We start from the raw sequence: 27,699 nt of genomic DNA on the forward strand, positions 1-27,699 counted from the left end.
CTTTGCCGTGCTATGGACACTTAACTAAGAGCGGGTGCACCAAGTCCCGCTTAAATCGACGGGGCTTGATTTCCAAATAAAGCACACGCGTGTTCGATCGTCCTAAGAACTCTTTGCGTCCTAGGCAAACAAACAAAGTTTGCTAGGAAACACCCTGAGGGCAAAGTCTTAGTCTTTTCCCTCCCCTGAATGCGCGCGCGCGCGCGCGGCGGCGGCGACAAACCGCAACTCTCGCAGGAAAAAAAAAAGGAACGGGGGTGAGGTGCGCTACGTCAGAAGCGCAGGCTGGGAGCTCCTTTTTTTTTACGCTACTGCCCTAACCTCCCCTCTCCCGCGCCTTGAGCAGCTCTCCTCAGCCCCAGCGGCCCTGCTATTGGCAGGGGTGTTGCGGGGAGGTGAGGAAGGCAACCAAGGCGAAAGCGACACGTGACCGAAGCCCCGGCAAGGGGCTGGAGCAGCGGCGAGGGCGAGTGCGCGCGCACGGAGGGGGGAGGGGCTGAGGAGGGTAAGCAGCAATAGCAGCGAGAGCCGCGGCGGCGTCGGCGGCAGCTGCGGCACGTGCTGCCTGGTTGGTAGGTGACGAGGCGTTCCGTTCGCGTCAGGGGAGGCGTTAATAGACCCGTCGCGCGGGCCGCCGCTCGCTGGGCGGGGTTAACGGTCCGGTCTCCCTTCTCCCCTTCCTTCGGGGAGAAGACGGGTAGCGGTAGACGGTGAGCCGAGCTTTGGGCGGGAACAGGTCCGTCGCCCGGGCCCCGCCTCGTGGCGGGCTGCTTGAAGCCGGAGTGAGAAGGCCGAGAAAAGGGGCGTTGGCCTGGGACAGGTGTGGGGAGGAGAACTGCGGGGTGGGGGAGGCTTTGGACGGGGTGGGGCAGGCTTTGGACGGGGTGGGTATGGGCGTAGCAGGACCGATGCAATTGGTTAATTAAGTATTCCGGGAGGCACTTGCCCCCCCTTGACTACGCCCATGGGGGGGAATTGCAGCCAGTAGTTCAGTCTGAGGTGATGCGAACGTGGCGTTGGTGTTCAAGAGAGGCCGCTTCTTCCGCTGTTCTTGTTTCACGTGTTCTTGGTCCCCCTCCCTCTCCCAAATCACAGGGCCGATTCGGAGTAGGTTATATCTGAGGGTACCACTATGGAGGAGGAAGACTGGGACGAGGAGATCACAGATGACAACAGGAGCAGTACCACGGGCGGAGGTGGCAGGACTGCTTTGCCCCACTTTCAGCCCAGCTTCGAAAAGCTGGTGGGTTGCCCAGGGAATCCACAAATCAGGATGAGTGAAGAGGTTCCTCCTCATTCCTCATTGCTTTGTAGTTCTGTAAATGTGTCTCTTTGGGTGTGAGTGGGTTGGTGAAAAAATGGGAGGGGAGATTCCATTGGGTTGCCATATTTCAAAAAGTGAAAATCCAGACGGAAAAGTTTTTGAGCTTTTTATTTTATTTTTTTGAAGTTTTTGAGAGATTTTAAATTTTAAAGAAAAATTGCATATGTAGACAAAGCCTAATTCTTAGGTACTTTCACTTTGCTTTTTTGAGCAATAACCACGATCGGAAGCTTCTTTTTGGATGCAGCTTTAGGATGCACTTCTATACAGAGTTAACTTAAGAATGCGACACTTTTATTTGATTTTGACTTTGTTAGAAGCAAGCATGCAGAGGATTGAGCTATTGCCTTATTTTGTCTCTGAACTTTGCTGTCACCTTGATTTATTTTCTTCCTCTTCTCTCTTCCCCTGCCCCAAGCATCTGTTATGTGGATGGTGGCTTGAACGTTCATGGAATAGAAGGGGATATTTTTTCATGGATTATTTGATCCAGTACTATACTATCCATGTGAGCAGCTCTTCTATGTTTATATGCTGAGCATGCAGGAAGAGGCCTCATTTTTCTACATGTGCAGTGTAGAAGTGCAGTGGAGAAATGATGTGATTCGTGTCTCTGCTGCAAGTCATTCTGCTTGTACTTGGGCTGGATGTGCAGGGGGCTGCTGTGCCTTGCATGCTTCTAGCATAGATGCTTAGGTTGGTGTCAAATGCACAGATGGCTTTGCCCCATTTTTACTAGCATGCCTTGTTTTTCTGCTATTCATGCAGAAGGTTTGCCTGCTGGATGCTTATGAGGAGTCTTACAACTTCGGACTCCATTAGGAGGAAGAGTGGGATATCAATTGATTAAAGAAATATAAAAATATAAAAACACAATAGACAGCTGGAGGCATCAAATGCTCCATCACTTTCTACAAAGTTTTCCTTCGCTGCTATATTAAGCAGAGAGTAGGAAAAGTGTCTTTCTCCATGCCAAACATAGACACATTGTGGGTTGCTTGAGTAAGGTTTGGACACTCCATCCTTCTACCAATTTTTTAAAAAATGTGACTTTGAAATCCTCTGACGACCAGTTGAGTGGTTAAAAGCAAGGCTCTAGTAGACTATACTTGGGGCAGGGGAGAATGGTTGTTATAGTAGTTCCAGCATGGTCTTAACTCTTCATGCAACCCAGTCAAATGGGCGAGGTACAAATAATAAAATTATTTTTATTTTATTGTAGGGCAGCTTGTCTACAGGAGCAAATGAAACATCATGCAATTTCAATCAGAATGCAACCCCCCCAGGTATGTGATAAGGACTTTAAAAAGGAATATTCTGTCTAGAAAAAAGCTGGTACCAAAAACTTTGTAGTCAAGTGTTCCTAACAGTTGAAGCCTGTTAAATTGGGTTTACTATGAAATCTTGTATGAGATCAGTTATGAGTTTAATTATGGTATGGTTGAAATTAAGTTCACCTGAGGGGTTTGAAAGCCCTACAGCTGGGCTGTAGGGTGAATTGAGCTAAATATAAGTTGTTGATCCTTTTTAATTGGTCTGCATAAATTTGCAATTGAATAAAACAGTATTGGTGAAGAAAAGAATTTTTACTTTTTAAAGAGAGAAAACGTATTTGCAGCAAGAAATATATCGGAGGCAATTTTCCTGCTGTGAGAAAGGGAAAATAAATTCCTCTTCTACAGTACCAAGTCTGCTACCTATATTACTTTAAATGCTTCTATTAAGAAGAAAAATAGTAATAAAAACTACTGTCTGATTAATCTGGAACACTCTGGCCAGCTACCTACAATCAGTGCTACCATCTAGACCAGGCAAAGGCAAGCAACGGCCCTCCAGATGTTTGGGACTACAATTCCCATCATCCCTGACCACTGGTCCTGTTAGCTAGGGATACTGGGAATTGTAGTTCCAAAACATCTGGAGGGCCGGAGTTTGCCTATGCCTGATCTAGATTGATGAAACTTAGGTTTGCTTCTTCAAAAGATCATACTTGTGAAACTCAGTTTTCTCCCTCTGTGTTCTGTAAGAAGTGAGATTATTTATTTAGTACTTGCCTCTATTTGCACGATGTTACATGAATCGGCACTTTTTAACATTGTAGAGATAGTTTGTGGACTTGAGCTATAGTCCGAAGCGTCATTGAACACTTCTAAGGAAACACGTATAGAAGTGTGCTGCATACTGAGTTAGATTGCACCTGGAGAACAAACGGACTTTGTGAAGTAGTCTGCACATTGCTTTGATTTTTTGTTTGTCCTAAAAAGTCCATTCATCTAGGATTTTTTCCTTGAATGGATAGAGCCAGATATTTATACCTTTTGTCGAGAATGCTGAGTAATTCTTAAGGATTCCCTCCTTCCCCCATTATGGCAGTTTATGGATAATTACTAGTGTTTATTGCAACCAATGTGCGTTTAGTTCCTAAGATGTTTAATTGCATGAATATTTAAATATTTAATATTTAAATATTCAGCACAATAGAAGAATACAGGCAATAGCTAAATTAAACCCCCAAGAATATTGGCAAAGTGGTTAAAGGTAAATAGATGTTTTGTTAGGTTTTTATGCTTTAAGATAACTTAGTATGTGAAGCCAGAAGGTTCTACCATCAGTATAATTTATTATGTTGTGTCATTTGAAAGTTTGTGCATTGAACCACTGCCAGCTTGTTAAGTTTTATGCTTACCTTTTCATAAGTATTTGAGTTTTCAGCAGATCTGTTAATATTTAACTGTACTTCTGAACATGTACCTTATGAACATCTTCAAAATGTCCAACGTAATAACTTCTTTTTAGGATGTGGTTCCACCGAAAATGCAGCTCCTTGGGGTCGTACGTTTGGAGGTATATATTTCTATATATTCCCATTTGTGTTCTAGGAAGTATAAATCATATCGGGCTCTCTAAATATGTCTCTTAATGTTGTGCATGAACACCTTTTGCTTTTCACTGGGCACAGTAATGTACAGTGGTGCCTCGCAAGACGAAATTAATTCGTTCCGCAAGTTTTTTCTTCTTGCGAGTTTTTCGTCTTGCAAAGCACGGTTTCCCATGGGAATGCATTGAAAATCAATCAATGCGTTCCTATGGAAACCGCCTTCAGACCAGGTCCGGGGACAGTCTGTCCCCCGACCTCTTCTGAAAGCTGGGGGGGGGACAAGGGCTTTTCTTCCCACCGCCAGCCTTCAGAAGGCTGTTCTGAAGGCTGGCGGTGGGAAGAAAAGCCCTTCTCCCCACCTCCCACCCCGCAAGCTCCGGGGACAGAAGGGCTTTCCTCCCGACTGCCAGCATTTTAAAAGCCTTCGCTGCCCCCCGCCAGCATTTTAAGATCGCCCGGGACAGTGGAGAAGTCTCTGCTGTCCCGGGGGCTTTTAAAATGCTGGGGGTCGGCAGCATTTTAGGCTTCGCAGCGAAGGCGCTCTTCTGAAGGCCGGAGGGGGGCGAAAGGCTTTGCTGCCCACCGCCAGCATTTAAAAGAGATCCCCGGAGATTTTCCTATGGGCTTTCTTCTTGCGAAGCAAGCCCATAGGGAAATTCGTCTTGCGGAACGACTCAAAAACGGAAAACTCTTTTGTCTTGCGAGTTTTTCGTTTTGTGAGGCGTTCGTCTTGCGAGGCACCACTGTAACTTAATGTTGGTATGTGTCTTCACTGCATGCATGGTGGTTTTGGAAAACAGTTGTGGCCATGATAGATGCTATGCTACTTCCCTGAACACTTTAAAATTAAAAATTCTTTTTGCCTTTTGGAGGGGTGGGGAGCCTTTTTCAGCCTGAAGGCTGCATTCCCCAATGACCAGCTTTCTGGGGGCCATATGCCAGTGGTGGCATGTTCTAAATTAACATGGGTGGGGCCACCCTACATTGTGTTACACAAGCAAACACACATAGCATGCATGCACACATCCAGTATTGCACATCAATCTCCCTTTTCTGCTACAATTAGGCTAGGAAAAGGTGTTCTTATTGGAGCCAATACGAGCTTATCAGGGGTGCCTATTTTTGGGAGACGGAAGTCACAGTACAGGGTAAAAGAAGGTTAACCTTTTCATCCATCACCATCTCAACTGTGACCCTTCCCCTGAAATGGTTGCCCATGCAGTGTTTAGTTTAGAAAAAAGCCTCTGATAAGCTGTACAGGTGAGTTTTATGAAGCCTAATTTTGGCTGTAGCGAGAATGACTGCTGGCCAGATGGGGAGATGAGATCCCTTTGGTATGTGGGTCAGAGCATTTACATAGACGGCTTTGTATGGGAAAGGGCATAGGAGATACTTAGTAAATAGTAAGTAAGTAAATTTTTATTTATACCCCACCCTCCCAGGCCAAGACCGGGCTCAGGGCGGCTAACATCACTTAGTGAGTTCTTTCATTGTGTTGTGAGACAGGTGTGCACACATATACCTTTGAACAACTGCACGTATGAGCCAAGAAGTCATTAGTTAATTTGGAAGCTCACTATTCCTTACTTCAAAAAAGCAAGAATATAAAGCCAGTTTTAGGCTCTGGCTTCATAGTTTGGCTTGTTTGGAAGCCATTCATCATAGTTTGAAGGGAAACCTGGGCTGCCATCCTAGCTCCATATACCTGTGGTTAAGCCCCATTGCATTCAGTAGGCATTCTGAGTAGGCAAAGATTAGGATTGCAGTGTTAGCTGTAAAAAAAATTCCTGGGTTATGTAGAGGGAAGAGAAAAATGGCTGTATTAAGTCAAGATAAGGCCTAACTAAATACAGCCATTGACTGCGTTCAGAAATAACATTAAATAATTGTCAGAAGTACAAGCAAGTTTCCCACTAAGCAAAGGATGGAAGTATTTGGGCAGTGCAAGGGTAGACAGACACACAAGTTGGGTGCTAATCTCTGCTATTAGTACTAGATCAAAGTTTAGCAATATGTTGTGATAAGGAAGCATTGCAGTGAGGTGAGTACAGTAATTGTTTTGCATCAGTGTTTGAACTGAGCCATAGAGCAAGCTTGCAACACACAGTAGGCCAAACTATTTCTTGTTGAGGCACACCAATGTCTGGACCCTCATAGGAGATTGTAGCAGCGTTGCTCTTCACTAGTCCTTACTGCTGCGCTGTGCTGAGCTAAAGCTAGAGTTCATATTTCTCTTCTTGCTGACCACAAGCTGTAGACCTTGTCTTAGTTCAGTTCAACACAGCTTGACAGTGAAAAGACAACTGAAGAGCAAAGTGACTGCAGGGCCTTCTGGGAGCCTGCACATTGGCATACCATCTTATGCAAACTAGTTCATACTGAACAGTCTTCAGTACAGTGGTACCTTGGTCTACAAACTTAATCCAATCCAGAAGTCCGTTCTTAAACGGAAACCGTTCTTAAACCTAGGTGCGCTTTCCCTAATAAGGCCTCCTGCCGCCAGTGCCCTTCCACCATTCGGCTTCCGTTCTTAGACTGAGGTAAAGTTTGCAAACCGGGACACTAGTTCCGGTTTTGCGGAGTTCGTAAACCAAATAGTTCGTAAACAGGGCTGTTCTTAAACCAAGGTACCACTGTATATCTAAACAAAGTAAAGAAAGTAATCATCTGTGGTAAACAAATCTTTTAACATTTGTCAGGTGTTGGTGGAAAACCAAATGGAGAAGACAAACCAACAGGTGGATTTGGAAGTGGAAGGACTTTTGGAAACCGAGGTAGATTGTTTGGTCAAACTTGTGTTTATCACATGCAGGTGCTGGTTGTTGCTGGCATCTGCTATTTTATCTTAATCCTAACCACGCTTTTAAATGTTGAACTAACTTGGTCAAATAGTTCTAACTGCTTCAGTAACTTTGAAAAAGCTCTAGTGTGCATAAAGTTATTTGATAAAAATTAAGGCATTTCGTGAGAGAGCTGATAGCTGATAGATAAAAAGATATTCGTAATGGTAAATGTAAATCATGATAATTGAAATCAGTGTAATGTTTAATATGAGGATGCTTCGAGTATTCATTCTGGTTCAACTGAAACGTGTGTCTCTATATCTTTTACCTATGGTTCCAAACCTTTCCCTCTAAGGAGTGCTGGAAAATTGCTGAGGGTCTTGTTGAACCACTTAATAATTTTTCTGCCAGTTGTAGCAATTGTAATAAATTGTGTCAAATTAATTGCATTTAATTTAATTTTATTGCTGCTTTTATTTCTTGTAATGCAATAAAAACAAAGATACAGTTAAAATCAACATAAATATTTAATGCAGGCATACTGCAGATCACCAGGATGTAGCTCGTAGACCTCTAGTGGTCTTATGCACCACAATTTGGGAACCATTGCCTTGTATTGTAGGGTCTTTTTTGCAGGGGAGGGGGAGCGAAATGTCAATTTGAGGTTATAGCCCTATGGACATTTACCTGGGAGTTGCCCCACTGAATCCAGTAGGCTTTACTTCTAAGTTGATGTGCATTGGATTGTGCTAAAAATGTATCAAAAAGTAGAAAATAAACAGCTTTCTTCAGCATGCAATATAGTCATGTGACTTTAGCTGTTTCTCTGCCATATTAAATATGTATTATAGGCGGCCAGTGCAGACAATGGGCCAAGAAGAGGGAAGGACAGGCACTAGTGAGGGATAGAAATTCTGGGAATAAATGCTAATGTTCCTCAGGGCTACTTAAAATGTTCATGTGTGCTTTGAAATGTGAGTGAATGGAATTGTAGAACACTTGCCTTTCTCTTGCTTTCTACAGCTACATCTGGAAATAGATTTGAAGAAAGGAAGTTTTCAAGCTTTGAGAGAGGTACAGTTGCAAACCTCCCCAGAGTCCTCTATCTGTTGATATACTTTAAAATCTCATTAAAATATATTTTCTAGACTATATACAAAGCAAGGCAGTTATAATGTACTGTATAGCCCCTGTTTTACCATGAAAACGGCCTTGGTTGCCTGGTATGATTACCTCTGTTGGGAGAGGGACAGGAGGAGTGCATCCCTGTTATTTCTCCTTGAGTTTTCAGTAACTTTTGATAAAATTGACCATGATACTTTTCTAGATGGCTAAGCTCTGGAAACCTAGGTTGGATTACTGCAGTGTGGTAATTATTTATTTATTTATACCTTGCCCTACCCAGCCAAGGCAGCTAATAATAAAAACAAGTTGAATGAATGAATACAACTTAAAAACAAGATTAAATACAACATTAAAATATTGAAACATTAAAATATTAAAATGCCGCCTCAATGTACAGTATTATACATGGGGTTGCCCTTGAAGATGGTTTGAAAAATGCAGATTTTGGCCAGATTGTTGATTGTGGCAGGACGGTCTGAACATAAAATAGCAATTCTGACATGACTGCTTGCCTATCAGTTTCCAGGCTCAGTTCAAAGTGCTAGTTTTGACCATATAGCATTATACAGCTCACGACCTCAGCGTGCTGTCGCTTTTGTGAGGAAATATATAACCCCAGCAATAGTACAATAATATTTGCACATGTTTGGTATAGAGAAATAAGTTGTGATTGTCTGATGATTGTCTGGTGGTGTACAAATTTAATAATAATAATAAACACCTGTTTTTTAATAAATTGAAAGATAAATGTGAGCTTTGCTTACATCCTTAAGATAACTTTTAAGTATCTGCAGAACTGAGAATTTTTTATTGCTTATTTTATTTTTGTCATAGAAGTAGTTGATGATGATCAAGAAAGCCAGTCAAACAGAGAAGCTCCTAGGAGAGGAGGTAAAGCCCTAAAAACAACAAAGCTTAGAATTCCCATGCTTGCTTTTTCTTCCTTGCTGGTTTTGGAACATAAGTTCTGTTAAGATCAGAAAATTATTGATCAAATACTTTTGTGTTTTTGTTCTCAAGGAATGATTGCTGGTGGCAATAGGGGTGGAAGAGGATCTGGCAGAGGAGGATTTGGGCGATTTGGAAGTAAGCTCTATAGTTTTTAATTGTGTTAGTAACCAAGTAAAATGTAATTACTCAGTCTAGCCTGGAGAGTCTAGAAATGAAAATATGTCAGATGGGTTTTGTGGTTAAGATTTTGTTTTTGATACCTTAACACAAATACTCTTATTTGGGGAGGGAAAAAACCTTTACATGGACTCACTGTCTTGAAGAGTCATTAGTTACCATCAGATTAAGACCAATATTTGTTTTTATCCCAGATGTATATAAACTTTTTAAATTGTAATGTTGGACCAGAAGAAGATAAGGATTACATGGTGAAATGAGCATAAGATATAGGGGAAAATATCTCAGTGCACATCTAGGAGAGAACTCACATACAAATGAGTGGTATGAAGAAAATGTGGCAGTGTTTCTTAATAACTTAACCCCATGCATTTTATAAGAATAAAAGAAAAGAACCACAGTACAAGTACAAGTTTCAAATTGATCTATCCCTGGTAATTAATGTAAGGTGAACTATGAACTCAACACATTCAAAAATACACTTTTTCAGTATTTGAGTGAATTAGGTATGATTTAAGTTTTTATTCATTTAATACCAGTCTGTATTATAATTCTTTTACATGGTAAGATGTATTTTTAAATGCTAATACAGTAGTTGTTTCTTAAATACTAGTAGTTCATGTGGGCTGGAGAGTGCTATTTTAGAAAAGTTGCTTTTAACATTTAAAATATTTATATTATACCATTGCATGAAAACCTTATGTTTGGGTTCAATTATAACAGATGATGAAACTGAGAAACAAGATAGAAGACAGACTTTTGGTGGATTTGGCTCCAAAAGAGGAGGGTTTGGTGCTTCAACTGGTAAGAATTAAAAGTGAAATTTGATATATATAGTTGGCTTTATTCCCTTTGTCTCTGTGGTGGTATTGATTTGATTTGAGTTGTTTCTTAAATACTAGTAGTTCATGTGGGCTGGAGAGTGCTATTTTAGAAAAGTTGCTTTTAACATTTAAAATATTTATATTATACCATTGCATGAAAACCTTATGTTTGGGTTCAATTATAACAGATGATGAAACTGAGAAACAAGATAGAAGACAGACTTTTGGTGGATTTGGCTCCAAAAGAGGAGGGTTTGGTGCTTCAACTGGTAAGAATTAAAAGTGAAATTTGATATATATAGTTGGCTTTATTCCCTTTGTCTCTGTGGTGGTATTGATTTGATTTGGTATTGATTTGAAAATTGTATGGAATTGTTGGCAGTTGATGTGACTAAAATGGTAGATTATAGACATGCACAATCTAGAAACCAATAAATTGACTGGTGATTGGTTTTACATTGCGCTTCATTTGTAACCACATTCTTCCACATTTGTTTTTCAGGTGACTCTGAAAACAGAGGCAGAGGAGGCAGAGGTAAGAATCCATTGTTCACATAAAACATTTCTATTTTGACTTTTTTTGTCTCTAAGCATAACTATTTTGTTTATTACTAACCTTGGTGCCTGATAATCTGTCTCAATCCGGCCAAGTCCCATATCTGTTCACTTTGAATTCCTAGCATAAGGATCTGCAAAATAGTTGCCGGATCCTTTCTAATTGTATTGTTAAAACTGCTTTTATCTTTTAACAGTTCCTTTCAACATTTTAAACAGGTGGCTACAAAGGAAGCAATGAAGAAGTAATTGGAGGGTTTGGAAGAGGTATGTGAGTGGTGCGATTGAGTTTTGGATATATATTTGGGTGTGTGAAGTGTAGCATTGTTGGTGTGTGTGTGGTTGGGTGTTCACAGGCTGGGAGTCTGGATTGGGGTATACCTGGGCAAGGAGAACGGGGAGAATGGGTATGATGTCCCTGTTACAGTCACCATGGGCAAAAAAAATATGGTGCTTGAAGGAGGTCACTGTAAGTGTAGAGGGTATACATGTGTGCAGGCCATTCCCTCTTCTGGCTCTCCTATTAGGTTCCTGATTCCTTAGCTACTGGAACCTCTACTTTTGATTGATTTCTCTGCAGCTTTTGATACCTTCAGCCATGGTATCGTCCATGACTGACTCTGTGATAATGGGGTGTTGGAGTCACTGTGCTGTATTAGTGGTTCCTCTCCTTCTTGCTTGTTGGGTTCCAGAAAGTAATATGGGGGGGATGACGACAAGATACTACATTGTTTCCTATACTATTTAGCATCTATATAAAGTCATTGAAAGTGAATCTGAGGCACCAGTAGGCTAATGACACACAGCTCTATTTCTCTATCACATCTGAATTTAGAGGAGCCATACTGGTACCTGGATGAGGGCCAATAAACTCAAAGGGAATCCTGATAAGATGGAGACCCTATGAGCAAGTGGGGAACTTGTTTGTTTTGGATGGGAAAGAAGAGAGGGGCCTGCATTCTAGGGGTGGTCCTTGCTCCATCATTGTCACTAGAGGCCCAGGTAACCTCAGTAACTAGGAGCACCTACTGGTTTTGATCACTGTGCCCAGTTACTGAACAGAAATAGCTTGATCCATGGATTGGTAACTGGATGATTCGACTAGTGTAATGTATTGTGTGGGATTTCCTTTTAACAGGTTCAGCTCAGGACTAGGTTATTCAAATTACTTTTTCCCATCTGGTCACTAAGGTCTATGGAGATGGCCTGTTGGCTGTGCTATGACCTGCTTTATATCAGCAGGAATTCCCTGTGGCAGCAACTACCTATTCCCTGTGGAGAGGTGGCAACAAACTGTTACTTGCTTTCACTAACAAAGACTCTTCGCTGTGGTATTTTCCTAGCTGCTAATGCTAGTTCTTCAGTTTTGAATTTAGTGAATTTCTGGAATATTAATTGTTTGTGTTGTACTTTTTAATTGTTGTGTAAAGTGTCCTGTATTCTCTGAATGAAAAGCAGTATGCACATTGCAACAAAAAATAATTATTTAGATATAAGCAACTTTAAAAAATATCTGGCTGTTTCCTTCCTCCACCTTCGCCGCATTAAGCAGTTGGTCCCTTACCTCTCCCACCCCAATATGGCCACAGTGATCCATGCGACGGCCACCTCCAGGCTTGACTACTGTAATTCACTCTACGCGGGGCTGCCCTTGAAACTGTCCCAGAAACTCCAGCAGGTGCAGAATGCTGCAGCGAGGCTCCTCATGGGGTCCCTGCCATGGGAGCATATTCACCCAGTGCTTTACCAGTTGCAGTCTCTCAGTGGAGTATCGGGTCAGGTTTAAGGTGCTGGTTTTGACCTTTAAAGCCCTTTGTGGCTTAGGGCCCTCGTATTTACGGGACCACCTCTTCTGGTATGCCCTGCAGAGGACCTTAAGGTCCATGAATAATAGTTTAGAGGTCCCAGGCCCTAAGGAAGTCAGATTATCCTCCACTAGGGCCAGGGCTTTCTCAGTGATGGCTCTGACCTGGTGGAATGCTCTGTCCCATGAGACCAGTGCCCTGCAGGATTTAACTTCCTTCCGCAGGGCCTGTAAGACAAGAGCTATTCCACATGGCTTTCAATTTTAACTTAGCCTGATCTTTTATTCCCCCCCCCCCCTTTTATGAAGATTACCTGCTCTGGGATCCCATAGCTAATTCTCCCCTGGTCTCCTCGCTAGCCCAAGTAGGACTAATTTAGCCAGCTAGCCCTGGTGATCATCTAATGTTTATTGGATGGATTTCCCCCCTAAATTGATTTTTGAATCCTGAATTTATTGCTATTCACGTTTTATACTGTATTTTATGGGGTTTTTTGTTGCATCAGTTAAGTGTTTTAAATTTGTTGTTAGCCGTCCTGAGCCCGGTTTTCTGAACCAGGAAGGGTGGGGTATAAATAAAAATGTATTACTATTATTATTACTGATAGTGTTTTCTTCCAAACATTCATTTTGCTTAAGGTATGTGGAAATCGGATGGTGATTCAGAAGCAGGTGATGGTGCTGGTACGTTAAATTAGAGCAAATTAAGTGGCAAAACATATTAAGAAAATCGATCGATTACTGATGTTCACAAACATAAAGGCAGCTCCCGCTTTTAACTTTTAAAATACCTAATGGCACATTATGACTGAAATATCTAGAGCATTTCTACCTACCTTTTGGGAATAAAAATTAAATGGCTACGATTACATTCAGATGTCACACTTTCAGGTGGCTATTTCTTTTCTTGCTTTTTCACAGAAAAAGGTTTTAAATATAATAGTACTTTCAAAAATGATAAGTAATATATTTAATTACTTAGTTGCATGAGTCGATTCTCAAATCACCAATTATTCCCACTCTTTCCTGATTAGTTTTACTATTACGGCCAGTATTCAATACTGTTTCCTTGTCATGCATACATTTAAAATAGTGCATATAATTGGAGATGTATATATTATAAAAGGAAGAAGACTAGAGTGTACTAGTACATGTTATTATCCATATTGTTTCTTGCCAGAAGCTCATAGGATTCAAGGAATCTACTAGCTATTTTATTTTTAAAAAAACCACAATTTTGATTTTGTCACTAAATTTTTTAGTGAGGAAAAAAAATTAATGCAAGTAAAACAATCTGAAAAGCATTGTCACGAATTGATTGTGGTGGTTGTGAAAATGAAGATATGGTTGTGTTGTACCCAAAATGTATGTTACTAGAAATTCTGTGCTCAGATGGTGGCATCCAACTTAATGCTTGTAAACATGTACTGGCACAGTGGGGCTTATCCTTCATCTCCTATCTCCCTGCAGCTCATAATGTGCCCCCAAAATCTGTTTCAGAGTTTGGGAGACACTCTAAAGCAGAGTATGGGGGTTGAAGGGGGAGAATTGAAACTGGAAGTTGCATTCTGCAAGCAGATTTCCAGTGCACCAAGCAAGCAGACATTGCTGAATGTTGCCCAAAACATAACGAAATGGAGAAATTTTATATAGCTAGCACACTTGCTTCTTAAGGATTAAATTTAATATGTACTCTTGTGTTTGCAGGTCCAAAGGTGACATACGTACCACCACCACCACCAGAAGAAGAAGAAGCCATCTTTGCACATTACCAGACAGGGATAAACTTTGACAAATATGATAACATTCTTGTGGAAGTTTCAGGACATGACCCCCCACCAGCAATACTGGTTAGTGCTGCTGCTTTAAATATTTCTAACAAGTAACTTTGTTAGTCTCAAGAGACTGAACAGTTGTGCAGACACCAAAGTTTTGGGTTATTTGATACCCATCTACTTAAAATATTGGACTATAGTCATAGGCTCACTTGCTGCTTTGCCTTCTAAAAAACTCCTCAATTCAACTTGACTTTTGCTTTTTCTTGATCTTAAAAAAGTTAGAAGGTCAAGATTTTCTTCTTGAACTCCTTTAGAACAGTAATCCTTTCACCTCATATTAATGTGGAGAAAGTCCATTGTAAGGTACCTTTCAGACTGAATGCTGTTGATTGGTATCAGCTGTACTCGCAGTTGATTTTATGTTACAAGGTTAAAAGAAAGAAGTGGTAACTATTAGTGTGTCCTGTGCTGTATTTACAGTTTTCTGTCATGTCATTTTTAAATGCCCAGCGATGCCATATAAAGAAACCACTTGGTGTGTACAGTGCTCTTTTTGCCAAACTCTGCAGATTTGAAGAGAAATTTCATGTACCAGAAACCTGTTTTCTCCTTTGCTGATTTGAGAAATAAAGTGAAATAATTGATTTTGTTTTACTTTAAAAAAGTGGATCTGTGCCCTACTCTGCCCAGCCCCACTTCATCCTATAAAAATAGCTATACAAAAAAGAATCTGTAAGACCTAAAGTGTTAAAATTAGTTCCTGTAACTGATTAGTTCAACCTACATTTATATTGCTCTCTGGACTGCGTAGATACAAAAAATGCTTAGGGAAGCTCTCAATAACACGCTTTTATTTTGTTTTATTTATGAATTAAATACTATGAAATACTTCAAAACATCTGAACAATAAAAACATAAACAATAAGACATATGTAAACCATTTCAAAGCTAATACAGACTGGGATAGACCTTTTCACTGAAAAGGCATGTTGGAAAAGGGAGGTCTTCAGTAGGCATTGAGACTGCGGCTGTTGTGTGTAACAGGAAGGAGTTCCAAAGAGTTTATGGTGCCCTGCTAAAGTTCTGTTTCCTACATAATACAGAATGGACCACCTGGTGAGATGCTATCTGCAGGAGGCCCCCTGTCTTGCAAACTGCAGTGAATGGTTACAGTTTACAAATGCTTGCTATTTTAAGAAAGAGAATGGATTCATCCAAAGTCCTTGGTTTAGAAGTATCATTAAGTCTGGCCACCTGCTCAGTTTTGAGGTTGCAGGTTGTGCTAAAAAAATAAGAGCACATAAGGAGAGCTAGTGGTAACCCCTAGGTTATGGTACTCTTTCTCCTAGAAAAGATGTTTTTTAGCCTCTGCCTTGCTATTCCAGAGACAGAGCAAAACTTTTGAATTGCCTTTTTATTTTAAAAATATTTCTGTACTTCAAGGACAGTACTTAAGGACCTACTGATTCACTTAATTTCTACTCATTTGTTGCTAGGGATAACAAGAAAATGCTACTTTATGTTCTTTTTGTGCTTTTTTGATGCTAGTATTGATTTGCTTAGCTTTCTCAATTTTATTTGCTTTTAACATGTCCATTCTGTTCTTAGACCTTTGAAGAAGCTAATCTATGTCCAACATTAATGAAGAACATTGCTAGAACTGGATATCTTAAACTTACTCCAGTGCAGAAATACAGTATTCCTATTATAATGGCGGGGCGTGATTTAATGGCATGTGCCCAGACAGGATCTGGAAAAACAGTAAGTATAAAATGATGGATTCTGCTATTTGAGATGGAGGATTTGGGGCCGCAATAATAATCTGACACTTGGTTTTTAAGCATTTAATTTCCGGGTTATTTACTTTGCCCAGTGGGTGAGTCTGTCTTGGCACTTCAATCCATTCCCAAGATGGACTTGAAGCGGTGATTTCTGAATCACTGGTAGGGATCCATTAATGAACTGTGAGAGTCTTAAATGGTGGGTCGACAAAAATAAGTTCTCTGTGAATGTTATGTTTGGGTCCCATTTTGGTTTTGTCTTTGAAAAACATATTTTTGAAGTGCCTATAACTCATTTTAATTTATATTATGAAAACCTATTAGAAAAAAGTTCGCTTCGTACAAACATAAGAAAATAAGTGTCACTTTCTAGAAATACTAGAAACTATATTCATTGTGAAGAGAGTTGCTTTCACTTAAAAAACACTTTATCAGGCTAAATTGGGTTTTTCCTACTTTAAGCAGGTTACAGATAGCATTGAAAAATACATAATGGACAGTATTCAGTTGTGGTGCCTTGCTTGGGCACATAGCAGTTACTGGTACTCTTACCCTCTGCTTCCCTCCCAAAATCTGTTCTGGAGCATTAGGAGAAGGAAAATAAGGGGGAATCCTGTCATGTCCACTGGTGCAATGGTTCATATTTCCCAGTACAGGTGCTCTGTGAATATCTTAATTTGTTGTCAAAATGTGCATATTTGGTATACTGGTTGAATATTTTAATACAGCTCCTTTGCTGCTGCTGCCTTTAGGTCTATACTTTAGTTCCATCTGAAGTGAATAAACAGCCTCATCTTTTGGCGTATTAGTGTATTGTGCTTTGATCTACTCATTATAGGACTTGGAACAAAGATTCAAGCAAGAATTATCCTAAATTTGCCTCCCAGAAATGTATTTATTTATTGATAGGAAGGAGGGAAAAGAAAGATGATGGACCATAGTCACCTAGTTATTTTTGAACATGTTCTGCTAATTTTCCTTTCTGTGGGCTTCTTTACACTGAGATTAGAGAACACATCCTGGGGTTTTCCTTTTTTGGGGCGTGAGAAACTTGTCAACTATAATATATTTGCCCTTTAGGCAGCTTTTCTTATACCAATTTTGGCTCATATGATGCGTGATGGAGTTACTGCCACTCAATTTGAACAACAGCAACAACCAGAATGTATAATTGTAGCTCCAACTAGAGAACTGATAAACCAGATCTTTCTGGAATCAAGAAAATTTGCACATGGGTAAGTGTTTGAACAAGCTAAATCTCAAAGATAGTAGTGTGTGTTTAGTAAGTGAATTTTGGTTGTAAAAGTGCTGTTTCTGTAATTAAGGAACCCCACAAAGTTGGTGTGGTGAAATGTGAACCTGTTGAAGCAAATTGCCAAATGTATTCTGACTTTTATTACTCTGACATGAGCAAAATGCTTGCTTCATAAATACGTATACTGTACTGAAAAGGGGAATTTTATGATAAACATGTGAGGGCAAAAACCAGAGGGGGAGGTAGGTGGGCCGGTTGGCATAGGCCCATGATTTTGAGGAGGCCTACTCCCGAGTACCCCTGGTAGAGGCAACGGGGTGGGGGGCTTTGGTTAAATGGGACCTACATTTCCCATTTAACCTGGGCCTATTACCAGCTTTGCATGACTCTGAATATGTTCTTGAAGATTAAACATCATAGCGAATAGCTTCCTCAAGCTGCATGTTAAATGATGGATCTGACCCTATAAGGGCCTGTTTGCATTGGTCTATGGAAGGCAGTGTAAACACCTGAAACTTCCCATCAGAAATAAAGTAGTATTGAAAGCATTGAGGCATGATCTGTAGGAAAGTCATGGTCTGTTTTATTGCAGATATATGCTGATGCATACTGCTCATTCGTGGAACCCTCCTCTGGTATTTCATAAGAGAAAAACAAAGCAGAGCATTGGCTTAGCATTGATGTGCACACCAGAGCTTGTGGTTTGTTTCTCCCAAACAAACCACAGGTGACCCCACAGCAGCTACATCATACTGATGTGTAAAAGTAATAACCATTCAGGAACTCTTAATTTGTACCTTCAGGGAATTGAGTTGGAGAGAAGTATACTGACTCCAGTATAAATTAATATTGGATATCTTTAGATATCCCAGATTCAGTTCCTATATAGCCGAACCCCTGTTCTATAAGCAGTACTTAAAATGGTTAACATCTTATTAGAGTGACAGTGTTATCTTTACAATGCAATATATCTTAATGCTCTTCTGGAATTCAGTCTTGAGGGAACAGCTAATGTGTTGTATTTTCTTATATTTATTTGTTTTTTCAGAAATGATTCAACAGTCTCTATTAAAATTGAATAGTGTTCAAATATTGATAGCTGTGTTTTTAAGAGTAAATAGCCTACTTGATTCCAAAATCAGATTAGCAAAATGCTTTTTGCAAATTCAGGAAGAGTTTAAAATGTGATCATGTAACTTTGGGTTCAATCCATCAAACACTCCTGCAGTACAGTCTCCATGCATTTTCAGTGAGTTTTCCTCATCATGTTGAATTCAAGCCCTGTTAAAATGCACAAAGGGCATGTGGTTGTTCAGTGGATTTTATATTTGATAGATTAAATTTGTAGTACAGGAGGTAACAATTAATATAAAATAAAAAGAAGATAATGCAGCTTTGTTAAGGCCACGGTGTTATGTCAATATGTAAGTGGGTATTGAGACATTGAAATGTGTTCACTATTATCACTAAATGAGAAATGCAATATATTTTCTTGTGCCTAGAACTTGTATAAGACCAGTTGTGACTTACGGAGGAACACAAACAGGTCATTCACTTCGTCAGATAATGCAAGGTTGTAATATATTGTGTGCTACCCCTGGAAGGCTTTTGGATTTCATAGGCAGAGAAAAGGTGAGAACTGTGTGCTAATTTTTCCCCCATAAATTGAAGTGTTTTCTCATTATAACAAATATTGATAATCCACTATATAATTAAACCAAGTGGTTTATAGTAATATTTAGAACAAAACACGGAAAATTTAAAATTGGAGACTCATCAACTAAGTATTATGGAAATACATTTTAATTGCCTTTATGGCACTGGTTTACTACAAGCGGTCAGACATACAGACACAAAACAAATAGAAAATATTTTGTTACGGATGGCCTAGCACTGACCTAGGCAGAAGAACAAGTGCTGTTCTCTTACTGTATTACATTACTAAATTATCTATGTTGGCGATGTACAGTATACAGATGCTGTTTGCAACTCAGTTTCCTGTGATAAAATAAAATGCTTACCAAGGTTACTGCTGAAATGTGCATGTGTTAGCTGTAATCTCTTGAGTCAATATGCTCTTGCAGAAGCACCTGCTATCATAGAACTCTAGTGGAGTTTTCTGTGGGTAACACTGATGTAGCTGTACTGTGTGGGAAGTGAATCAGTTCCTGTCAAAATGTAGCAGCCTGACACCTGTAACCTACTGCTGCCACTAGGTGGCAACCATGTTGTAGAAGTTAATGTATACTTTCATCTGGAGTTCAATTATGCTGAGCGTTAGAGCGAAGGGAGTAGGATGAAAAGCGTTGCAGATACATTTTTAAAATACTTTACCATGTTAAGTTTGTATAGCTGTCACATACAGTGGAAGTCAGTTTTCTTCATTTTTGGGTTAACTTTAAATTTCTTTAGATTGGGCTGAGGAAACTACAATATTTGGTGTTGGATGAAGCAGATCGTATGCTGGATATGGGATTTGGCCCCGACATGAAGAAATTAATTTTATCTCCAGGCATGCCACCAAAGGAAAAACGCCAAACACTAATGTTTAGTGCCACTTTCCCTGAAGAAATCCAGAGGTATGTTCAGTGGCGGAGCTTCATGCTCCAGCACTGGGGGGTGGGGCACCCAGCGCTGGCGGTGGGGGGAGCCGCAATGGCACCCTACTGGGACCGCGCTGCTAGGGGTGGTGCTCTCCCCCCGCACTCCTCTTCCTCCGCCAGTGGGTATGTTCATTATAACAACATGAATCCTAAATTTTAAATCACTAATAAGAGTGAGAACATTTCAACATGAGTTTTACCGAAAGGTCAACACCTGCACATTTAATACGAGAGGCATTTATTTATCTGACTGTTACTCATATGAAGAGTCCCCGTCAATTGTGCAAGTTGGTTATGTTTCAGAACACAGTATTGGAAAATGCATTTTCATGCTGGACTATGTATAATATGAACATACGTGTTTTGTAGAACTAGCTGACATGTTTTAACTTTTGCTTTCTTGCATATACACTAGAACAGCACCTTACTATCCAAGCTATTTCTCTGATTCTCCTCAACTTAGCTGTTACTTCCAAGTTAACTTGATTTATTTGTTCATTTTAAAGGCTAGCTGGAGAATTCTTGAAGGCAGAGTACTTATTTGTTGTTGTTGGACAAGTAGGTGGAGCCTGCAGTGATGTTCAGCAGACAATACTTAAAGTGAATCAGTATGACAAGAGAGAGAAGCTTGTTGAGATTCTCAATGGCACAGGTAACTACCATGTAACGGGTCTCTTAGAAAGATAATGAAATGTAACCAATCAACACAGAATTTTGTTACACAGGCCCCTTGAAACCAAAAAGTTGTGGAACTGGGCAATATAGTGGAATTTTTTTTTTTTATGTACTATGTGGAATGTGTAGATGAGGTCATTAGAGAGAGAAGGATAGCCTGCTTGTTGGTCAAACCAAACTTTTTTGGACCAGTGTGAAATCAGGGCTAAAAGTATAAATTTTCCTATTCATCAGTAAAATAACTCTTATTTTTATTTGGAATAGATTTGTGCAAGTTGTATCCTTCTCCCTAAAATACTTAGGAATCTGAAATGCTGGGTATGGAAAACTATTAATTGTTGCCAGCCAAGTTGGCCCATGACCTTCAATGGGTATATTCTAACTTCAGTGGGCCTATTTGGAGTATGTCTAATGTTGGATACAACTCTGAGAGCAGAACCATGCTATATACCTTTATTTATGGATTGTAGTTTTTTAAAAAAAGTGTAATGTTGCTTAATCCAGATTGCTGTATTTAGGAAGTTAATAAGAGAGGTGTTTTAATTTTCAGATGGGCCTTGGGTTTTAGGGTTTCGCAACACCTCAATCTCAGACAAAAATATTGTCCTTTCCTTAAATACTGTCAGTCATTCTAATATCAATTGTCTGTTTGTCTAGCAATTACAGAATTAATTGGAAGTGCAATTTGGAATTTTATATTTTTTCTATGCTTTTATTTGACTTTATACTGGTTAACGTTTAAGATTGTTGCTGTATGTCCCTTAAAACCTATTTGTATAGGCTACAAGTCTTGCTTTTGCATCTTACCATGACTAGTAATTACTGTCTGAAGATTTCAGAGGCAGCATGCTTCTCAGTACCAGTTGCTGGGGAGCCAGAACAGGAGAGAGTGAGAGTGTATGTGCCTTCATGGATTGCTTGGCTTCCCAGAGTAATCTGGTTGGCCTCTGTGAGATGCTGGACTAGATGAACCCTTAACCAGATCCAGCTGGACTTTCCTTAATATAGTATGGTGGGAATTACTAGAAACTACTGGCTTCATTCCAAGCATGTAGCTGTACTCTAAATGGTAGAAAGTTATATGGTGAAGTACTATTAATAACTATTACTTATAAAATGCCTAAAATTACTAAACATTCTCCAGAAAGCTAAAAATAAAGCAGTCCTCTCAATCTAAAGCTAAAGATGATATTTTAAGGAGGGTTACTTGAGAAAAGCTGGGATGAGTAAATGTCTGGTAGCTTAACGTAAAATACTGAAAAGCAAAGAAACTAGATTTTTAACAATCTTACTAATATGGGCATCAGAATTACTACTGGCACTTGAAAACTATTGATTTACTATTTTATTTGAATAGATATATCTTAACATTATGTCTGCCTTTGTAAAGGTGATAAGCGAACCATGGTGTTTGTGGAAACTAAGAAAAAAGCAGACTTTATTGCAACATTCCTTTGCCAAGAAAACATAGCAACAACAAGTATTCATGGGTAAGTATATATTCATAGTAAATCATGATTCAATTACTTTTAAAGCACCCTATAAGCTGGTGACATTTGAATAGCTAACTGCATTGATTTTTTTAAAAAGAGAGACAGGGAGAGAGAAAAGTTCTTTCCTTCCATGGCGGCAAGATGGTTCTTTACTTGCCCCATTATATGGTATGTCTGTTCTTAATTATCCTAACCATCAATTTGCCCTTTTCACTGCCTGCAGTGTATATTACTTTGCCCTTATTTTCAATCTATTCTACCATTCTTTAGTAAGTTCAGTATAGCCTCAGCACACTATATAAAAGTATTGGTTTCAGAAGTATGCTGTCTTAATGAAGTAGCAGCATGTCTTTATTGCACTTGAGGTAGCTTTTTTATGTTCAGGAGGAGCTTTGTAAGGTATGAGACTGGTGGCTTCTGCTTATTTGGAATAGTGTTCTTTCTCAGCTTCAGGGTAAACATACGAGGATATATTTATCAGTACAACTAGTGTGCTATTCCATACAATAAAAAAGTATCCTGACATATCATTTCTAAAGTGTCGATTCTAAAGTGGTCTTTTTCAAACACAGAAAAACATTCAGGCATTGTTTCAAACTTCTGGGCTTGCATAAGTTGGTAAGTGCACCATTCTACAGTAGAATGCAATGCAGAATTTTCTGTGTATCTAGATGACTTGAAAACTGCATTTGCACCTTGTACCATACCATGATTTATTGGGAGTGTGCTCATCTCAAAACACTGAGCAAAAAAAGTCTGACGTGCATACTCCCACTTCCTCCCATACAGTAAGGAGAAGGGCTTCTGATATTATTTTTACTTTTTAAGTAATTTAGCTTAGAATTATGCTCCCATCAGAGGTGCTTGTTTAAAACAAGCTTCATGCCATGAGTTATGGAACTGTCGTCTGTGGTTTGAACATAACACTGAGATGAGTTTCTTTAAAGTGAAACTTATTTCAGCAGTATGCCACCTCCTGGTTGTAGAAGGGGAGGGAAGCTAGTTAAGGCTCATCCATATAGCACCGTATCATAAGTCATTGGTACATGTGACATGGATAGAATGCCTCACCTAATCAAATATTGTTGGAGTGGATGTCACACTGTGGGTACAATTCTCCTTTTCTCCTATGTGAAAGACTTGCTCTGAGGAGGTTTTGCTTCCCCTCATCCGCAAAAAATGAATATAGAGTAGACACAGGTTGCAAAAGCAAACCCAAGAACAAACCCTGAATGTTTGCCAAGAGTGTTGGCCAAATTTCTATGGGTATTATGTACCAAACCAGCCCAGAGACGCAAAGGAAATCTTTTCAACAGTACGTAGGCTAGAGCACATGACACAAGCAACTTACACAAGGTATCTTCTTTACAACTGTTTGTTTTCCTGTTTCTCTCCCTATTGCTTTCAACATTTTAGATTGCAGTCGGATCTGGACTTTTAACTCTATGGTCTTTATACTAATCCAAACCTACGTTCTCAGTTGGTTTCATTTCTTTCTTCCTGAATTTACTTCCTGTTTTATTTTGGATGTATGGCTACTTCCCATGCATAAAGGTTGGTAGCAAAAGACTTGTTAAACAGTTGTGCATGCCTGTTTTTCTTGTAAGGCAACATTGCCACAAGTGGACAAGCAACAGTGGTTTATGCTGTATCTGAGCAGAAACTCAAAAGCGTGGCACCGATACTGGACTTCAGCTGCTTTTTTACAATGTACTCTTTGCTCCCAGCTTGGTACATGAAGCAAAATCACCGGCAGGTTACATGCATATTAATACACATTTACCACTTTCAAACCTAGTGGAGGTTCATACACTTTTGAGCTTGGAAAAGGGTAGGTGTGTGTGTCCCCCCCCCCCGAGATAATGTTTTTAGCTTCTCCAAAATTCTAAAAGTAGTGAGGTTCTTGCTGCCCTGAATATTTCCAGTTGTTGACAGCTTGACAGGAGTGCCACAGCTCCCCACCCAGTTTGAAGCTAGTGAAGAGTCTGGAGGATTGCTCTTGTACCCAAAGACATCCAAAGCATCAGAGAATGCATAGGGATGTTTGGTGTATAAATCTTGGCTGGTCTCTGAATTGAAGTGATTATGATCTTCTAAATGGTTTTAACTTTTATTATTTGTGTATTTTGATACAAAGTCAATAAAACAATTGTTTTTTGAAAGATGAGATATGCTTTTGTTTAATTAAATAACTATTGTACATCACTGTCAATATGTTTATGGTAACTACAGCTGAAGAGTAAGTTTTGTGTACTTGTTTCCCAGCCTCTTACAAGCTGGAACTTACCATTTAGGGGATTTTAAAAGTTGGAATAAATATTTCATGGAATGACTTTTGAAGTAGTCATGATAGGAGCTGATAGACACTCTTTAGATTTTTCCTCTTTTCATATACTGCTTTATTTCTCTGAGCTCTGTAGAAACACACAACTATTTGAGACAAGAATTCTACTTTATGATAAACAGTAAGAAATGCCTCCCCAAAAGCCATTAGCTGTAAAGTTTTGTAATAATAAAATTGTAATAGAATATACATTAACTTATGCTCAGAACAAATGTAATGTGTTTTTGCCATGCCGTATATGCTGCTAACTTTGAATGACCCTAAATATCTGCAAAGTTGGCCGCTCCTGCCATTTAACACTACATATTAGCTTTTAGTTACATGTTTAACTTGGCAAATATGCATTTGAATAAGAATATTGCTGGTGTTGTTTGCTTGTGTATTAGAATCGCTGAACTTCACTCACGTTTGTAAAGAGATGTAATTATTTTTCTATTTACAGTGATCGGGAACAGAGAGAGCGAGAAGAAGCTCTTTATTATTTTCGTTCTGGAAAATGCCCTGTTCTTGTTGCTACATCAGTGGCAGCAAGAGGTCTGGATATTGAAAATGTTCAACATGTCATAAATTTTGATCTACCTTCCACAATTGATGAATATGTTCATAGGATTGGACGAACTGGGCGTTGTGGTAATATTGGCAAAGCAACTTCTTTCTTTGATGGTAATTCAGACAGTCCTATTGCACAGCCTCTAGTCAAAGTGCTTGCAGATGTAAGTTTTTTTGTTCTGGAAATTTGCTTTTATTATTACTACTAAACTGAAAGTCACAAAACAAATGACACACTATCACGTTTCTTTGAAGGCTCAGCAAGAAGTGCCAGTGTGGCTAGAAGAGATTGCTTGTACTTCTGGTGGAATTGGTTTTAGCAGTGCAAGGGGAAACATGTTTGCATCCGTTGACTCTCGAAAGGTAAATCTTAAGCACAACCACTGAAAACTTTATCTTGGATAATGGGTAATCTTGAAAGTTTTTAGAGTCTTGAAGAACACTTTTAAACACGCTGCTCTCTGAAGCACCTCAGCCCCCTCTCCCCATTTTAACATCTCACTCCAGGAAGCTATAATAAAGGGGGGGGAGTGCTTCAGGGAGCAGTTTACCCAGCCACTCTCTGCAGCACCACCTTTGTTAAAGGTAGCCCAGGGATGGTGAGTGGGAGGTGCATCAAAGAGCCAAACTGCTCTCTGAAGGACCCCTCTGTTAAAGGTTGCTTCAGCTGCTGCACAAGTAAGTGGTGCTTCCTAGAAAAGAGGGAAAACAGGAAAGCTCATCCTTTCAAAAACTTGCTTTTTTATTCCCCCTGAGAGCTGCATTCAGCAAACCTGAGCCAAGTTTAACCCCTGCTCAGCATGTGCTTCCAGGGGGAGGGGGGAAATAACCCATTTCCCAAGGATCAGCCTTCCTTAAGCGATTCTTCTACCCCCGGGGATTCAGGGGGAAAAGACATCTGTTTGCTTTCTTGCAGACACCTCTTCCCAGGGAATATGCATATGCAGCAAAAGCAAGCAGACAGTGCTTTTCTGCTGTTTCCTGTGAGGTTAGAAGCAATCCACTGTTACCACTTCAGGTTCTAGATTAGGCGTGGGTGGGAGCTCATCACATTTGCCAGAGTGGGGCAGGGGCTCAGGGGTTTTCTGTATACAGATGCTATTTTCTCATGGCTCTGGTTTAATAATGTAAGTTTAAACAAGGTGCTCGCTTGCGTAGAGATGCTAAAACTAGCAGTGGGAACGGGAATTAACTCCCTTTAATGTGGTGATAAAAACTAGTTTTGCGTTAAGATTTCTCTGTGGCAGCTACCGCAGAAAGCCTGTGTTGCCAGTTTTCAGTCTCTCAGCAGTAATGTAATATCTTGAGTGGAGCATAGAGAGCCTTCATATTGTTACAGGACTCTCTTGGTGATATGATATGAGCACTCTGTGCAATGGCAACAGTCCATAGGTTCAGGTTATCTATAGACATAAACATGCTGCAGTTACATCAATCAAGAGGGTAACAAGTATTTGCAAGTATAGTAAGTAAATTTGTATCTGACAACTTACCAAATGAAAGTATCAATGGCATTGGTATTGGTTGAGTTGTGGTATAGTTTGTCATTTTCTTAGGGCTATTGTGCACAAGACCAGTTTATAATGTAGTCTATTTCTGAATACAGATTAAACAGATAAATTGTGAACATCATCATAAATAATAATTTATTATTATTTATACCACGCCCATCTGGCTGAGTTTCCCCAGCCACTCTGGGCGGCTCCCAATCAAGTGTTAAAAACCAATACAGCATTAAATATTATAAACTTCCCTAAACAGGGCAGCCTTCAGATGTCTTTTAAAAATAGGATAGCCGCTTATTTCCTTGACATCTGATGGGAGGGCGTTCCACAGAGCGGGCGCCACTACCGAGAAGGCCCTCTGTCTGGTTCCCTGTAACCTCACTTCTCTCAATGAGGGAACCGCCAGAAGGCCTTCGGCGTTGGATCTCAGTGTCCGGGCTGAACGATGGGGATGGAGACTCTACTTCAGGTATACAGGGCCAAGGCTGTTTAAGGCTTTAAAGGTCAGCACCAGCACTTTGAATTGTGCTTGGAAACGTACTGGGAGCCAATGCAGATCTCTCAGGACCGGTGTTATATGGCCCCGGCGGCCACTCCCAGTCACCAGTCTAGCTGCTGCATTCTGGATTAATTGCAGGTTCCGGGTCACCTTCAAAGGTAGCCCCATGTAGAGCGCATTGCAGTAGTCCAAGCGGGAGATAACTAGAGCATGCACCACTCTGGCAAGACAGTCTGCAGGCAGGTAGGATCTCAGCCTGCGTCCCAGAAGGAGCTAGTAGACAGCCACCCTGGACACAGAATTAACCTGTGCCTCCATGGATGCAAGTCCAAAATGACTCCCAGGCTGCCCACCTGGTCCTTCAGGTCCTTCAGACCACAAATGTGGAAGTGAACTATAGAGCTCATTTATTTCAGAATATTTGGTGTTCATTACTGATGGCTATAAGTTTTCTGATCTCTGGGCAGCCAGAATCTGGCAGGTACTTCAAGAAGAAAAGTAATCATGTTGCATACCTTCTCATTGCAATATATAGTTTTGAAAATCTGCTCAACTTTGATTTAATGTAGGTTTACCATGGCAAAGAGAATCACCACAGCGGAGGAGGTGGAGGATTTACAGCATCAAATATAAGTGCACCTGATGAGTCATGGGATTGAGGCTACCATCTGTCATGGAACAACGTTCTTAATTTACCATGCTAAATCTTCTGAACAAGATGGTTATGTGTGAAACAGGCTGGTTTCTAAACACATTTATTTTATTAAATCCCTGTGATTTCAGTGCGACTTGCTTC

The 27,699-nt window shown here is 40.0% G+C and overlaps 1 protein-coding gene across 3 annotated transcripts; it reads left to right on the forward strand.

The window, feature by feature from the left end:
• Positions 1-363: 363 nt before the first annotated feature.
• Positions 364-27,685, forward strand: DDX4 (DEAD-box helicase 4). 3 transcript variants are annotated; one of them, XM_053408200.1, is made up of 21 exons: positions 364-466; positions 1,096-1,243; positions 2,547-2,610; positions 4,121-4,168; positions 6,902-6,976; positions 8,009-8,059; positions 8,945-9,001; positions 9,131-9,196; positions 10,565-10,597; positions 10,837-10,884; positions 13,061-13,105; positions 14,129-14,271; positions 15,808-15,960; positions 17,061-17,215; positions 18,738-18,867; positions 19,648-19,814; positions 20,345-20,490; positions 21,904-22,003; positions 24,793-25,063; positions 25,155-25,262; positions 27,473-27,685. In XM_053408200.1, exons 2-21 carry the CDS (start codon positions 1,133-1,135, stop codon positions 27,560-27,562), a joined length of 2,061 nt encoding a protein of 686 aa, XP_053264175.1. In that variant the 5' UTR covers positions 364-466; positions 1,096-1,132; the 3' UTR covers positions 27,563-27,685. The 3 variants fall into 3 exon arrangements, with proteins under 3 accessions (XP_053264175.1, XP_053264176.1, XP_053264177.1); XM_053408201.1 differs by lacking the exon at positions 364-466 and having other exon boundaries at positions 1,133-1,243; positions 8,948-9,001; XM_053408202.1 differs by lacking the exons at positions 364-466; positions 8,945-9,001 and having other exon boundaries at positions 1,133-1,243.
• The last annotated feature ends 14 nt before the right edge of the window (positions 27,686-27,699 follow it).

This window comes from Podarcis raffonei, chromosome 11 (genome assembly GCF_027172205.1).
Source record: "Podarcis raffonei isolate rPodRaf1 chromosome 11, rPodRaf1.pri, whole genome shotgun sequence".
Lineage (NCBI taxonomy): Eukaryota > Metazoa > Chordata > Lepidosauria > Squamata > Lacertidae > Podarcis > Podarcis raffonei.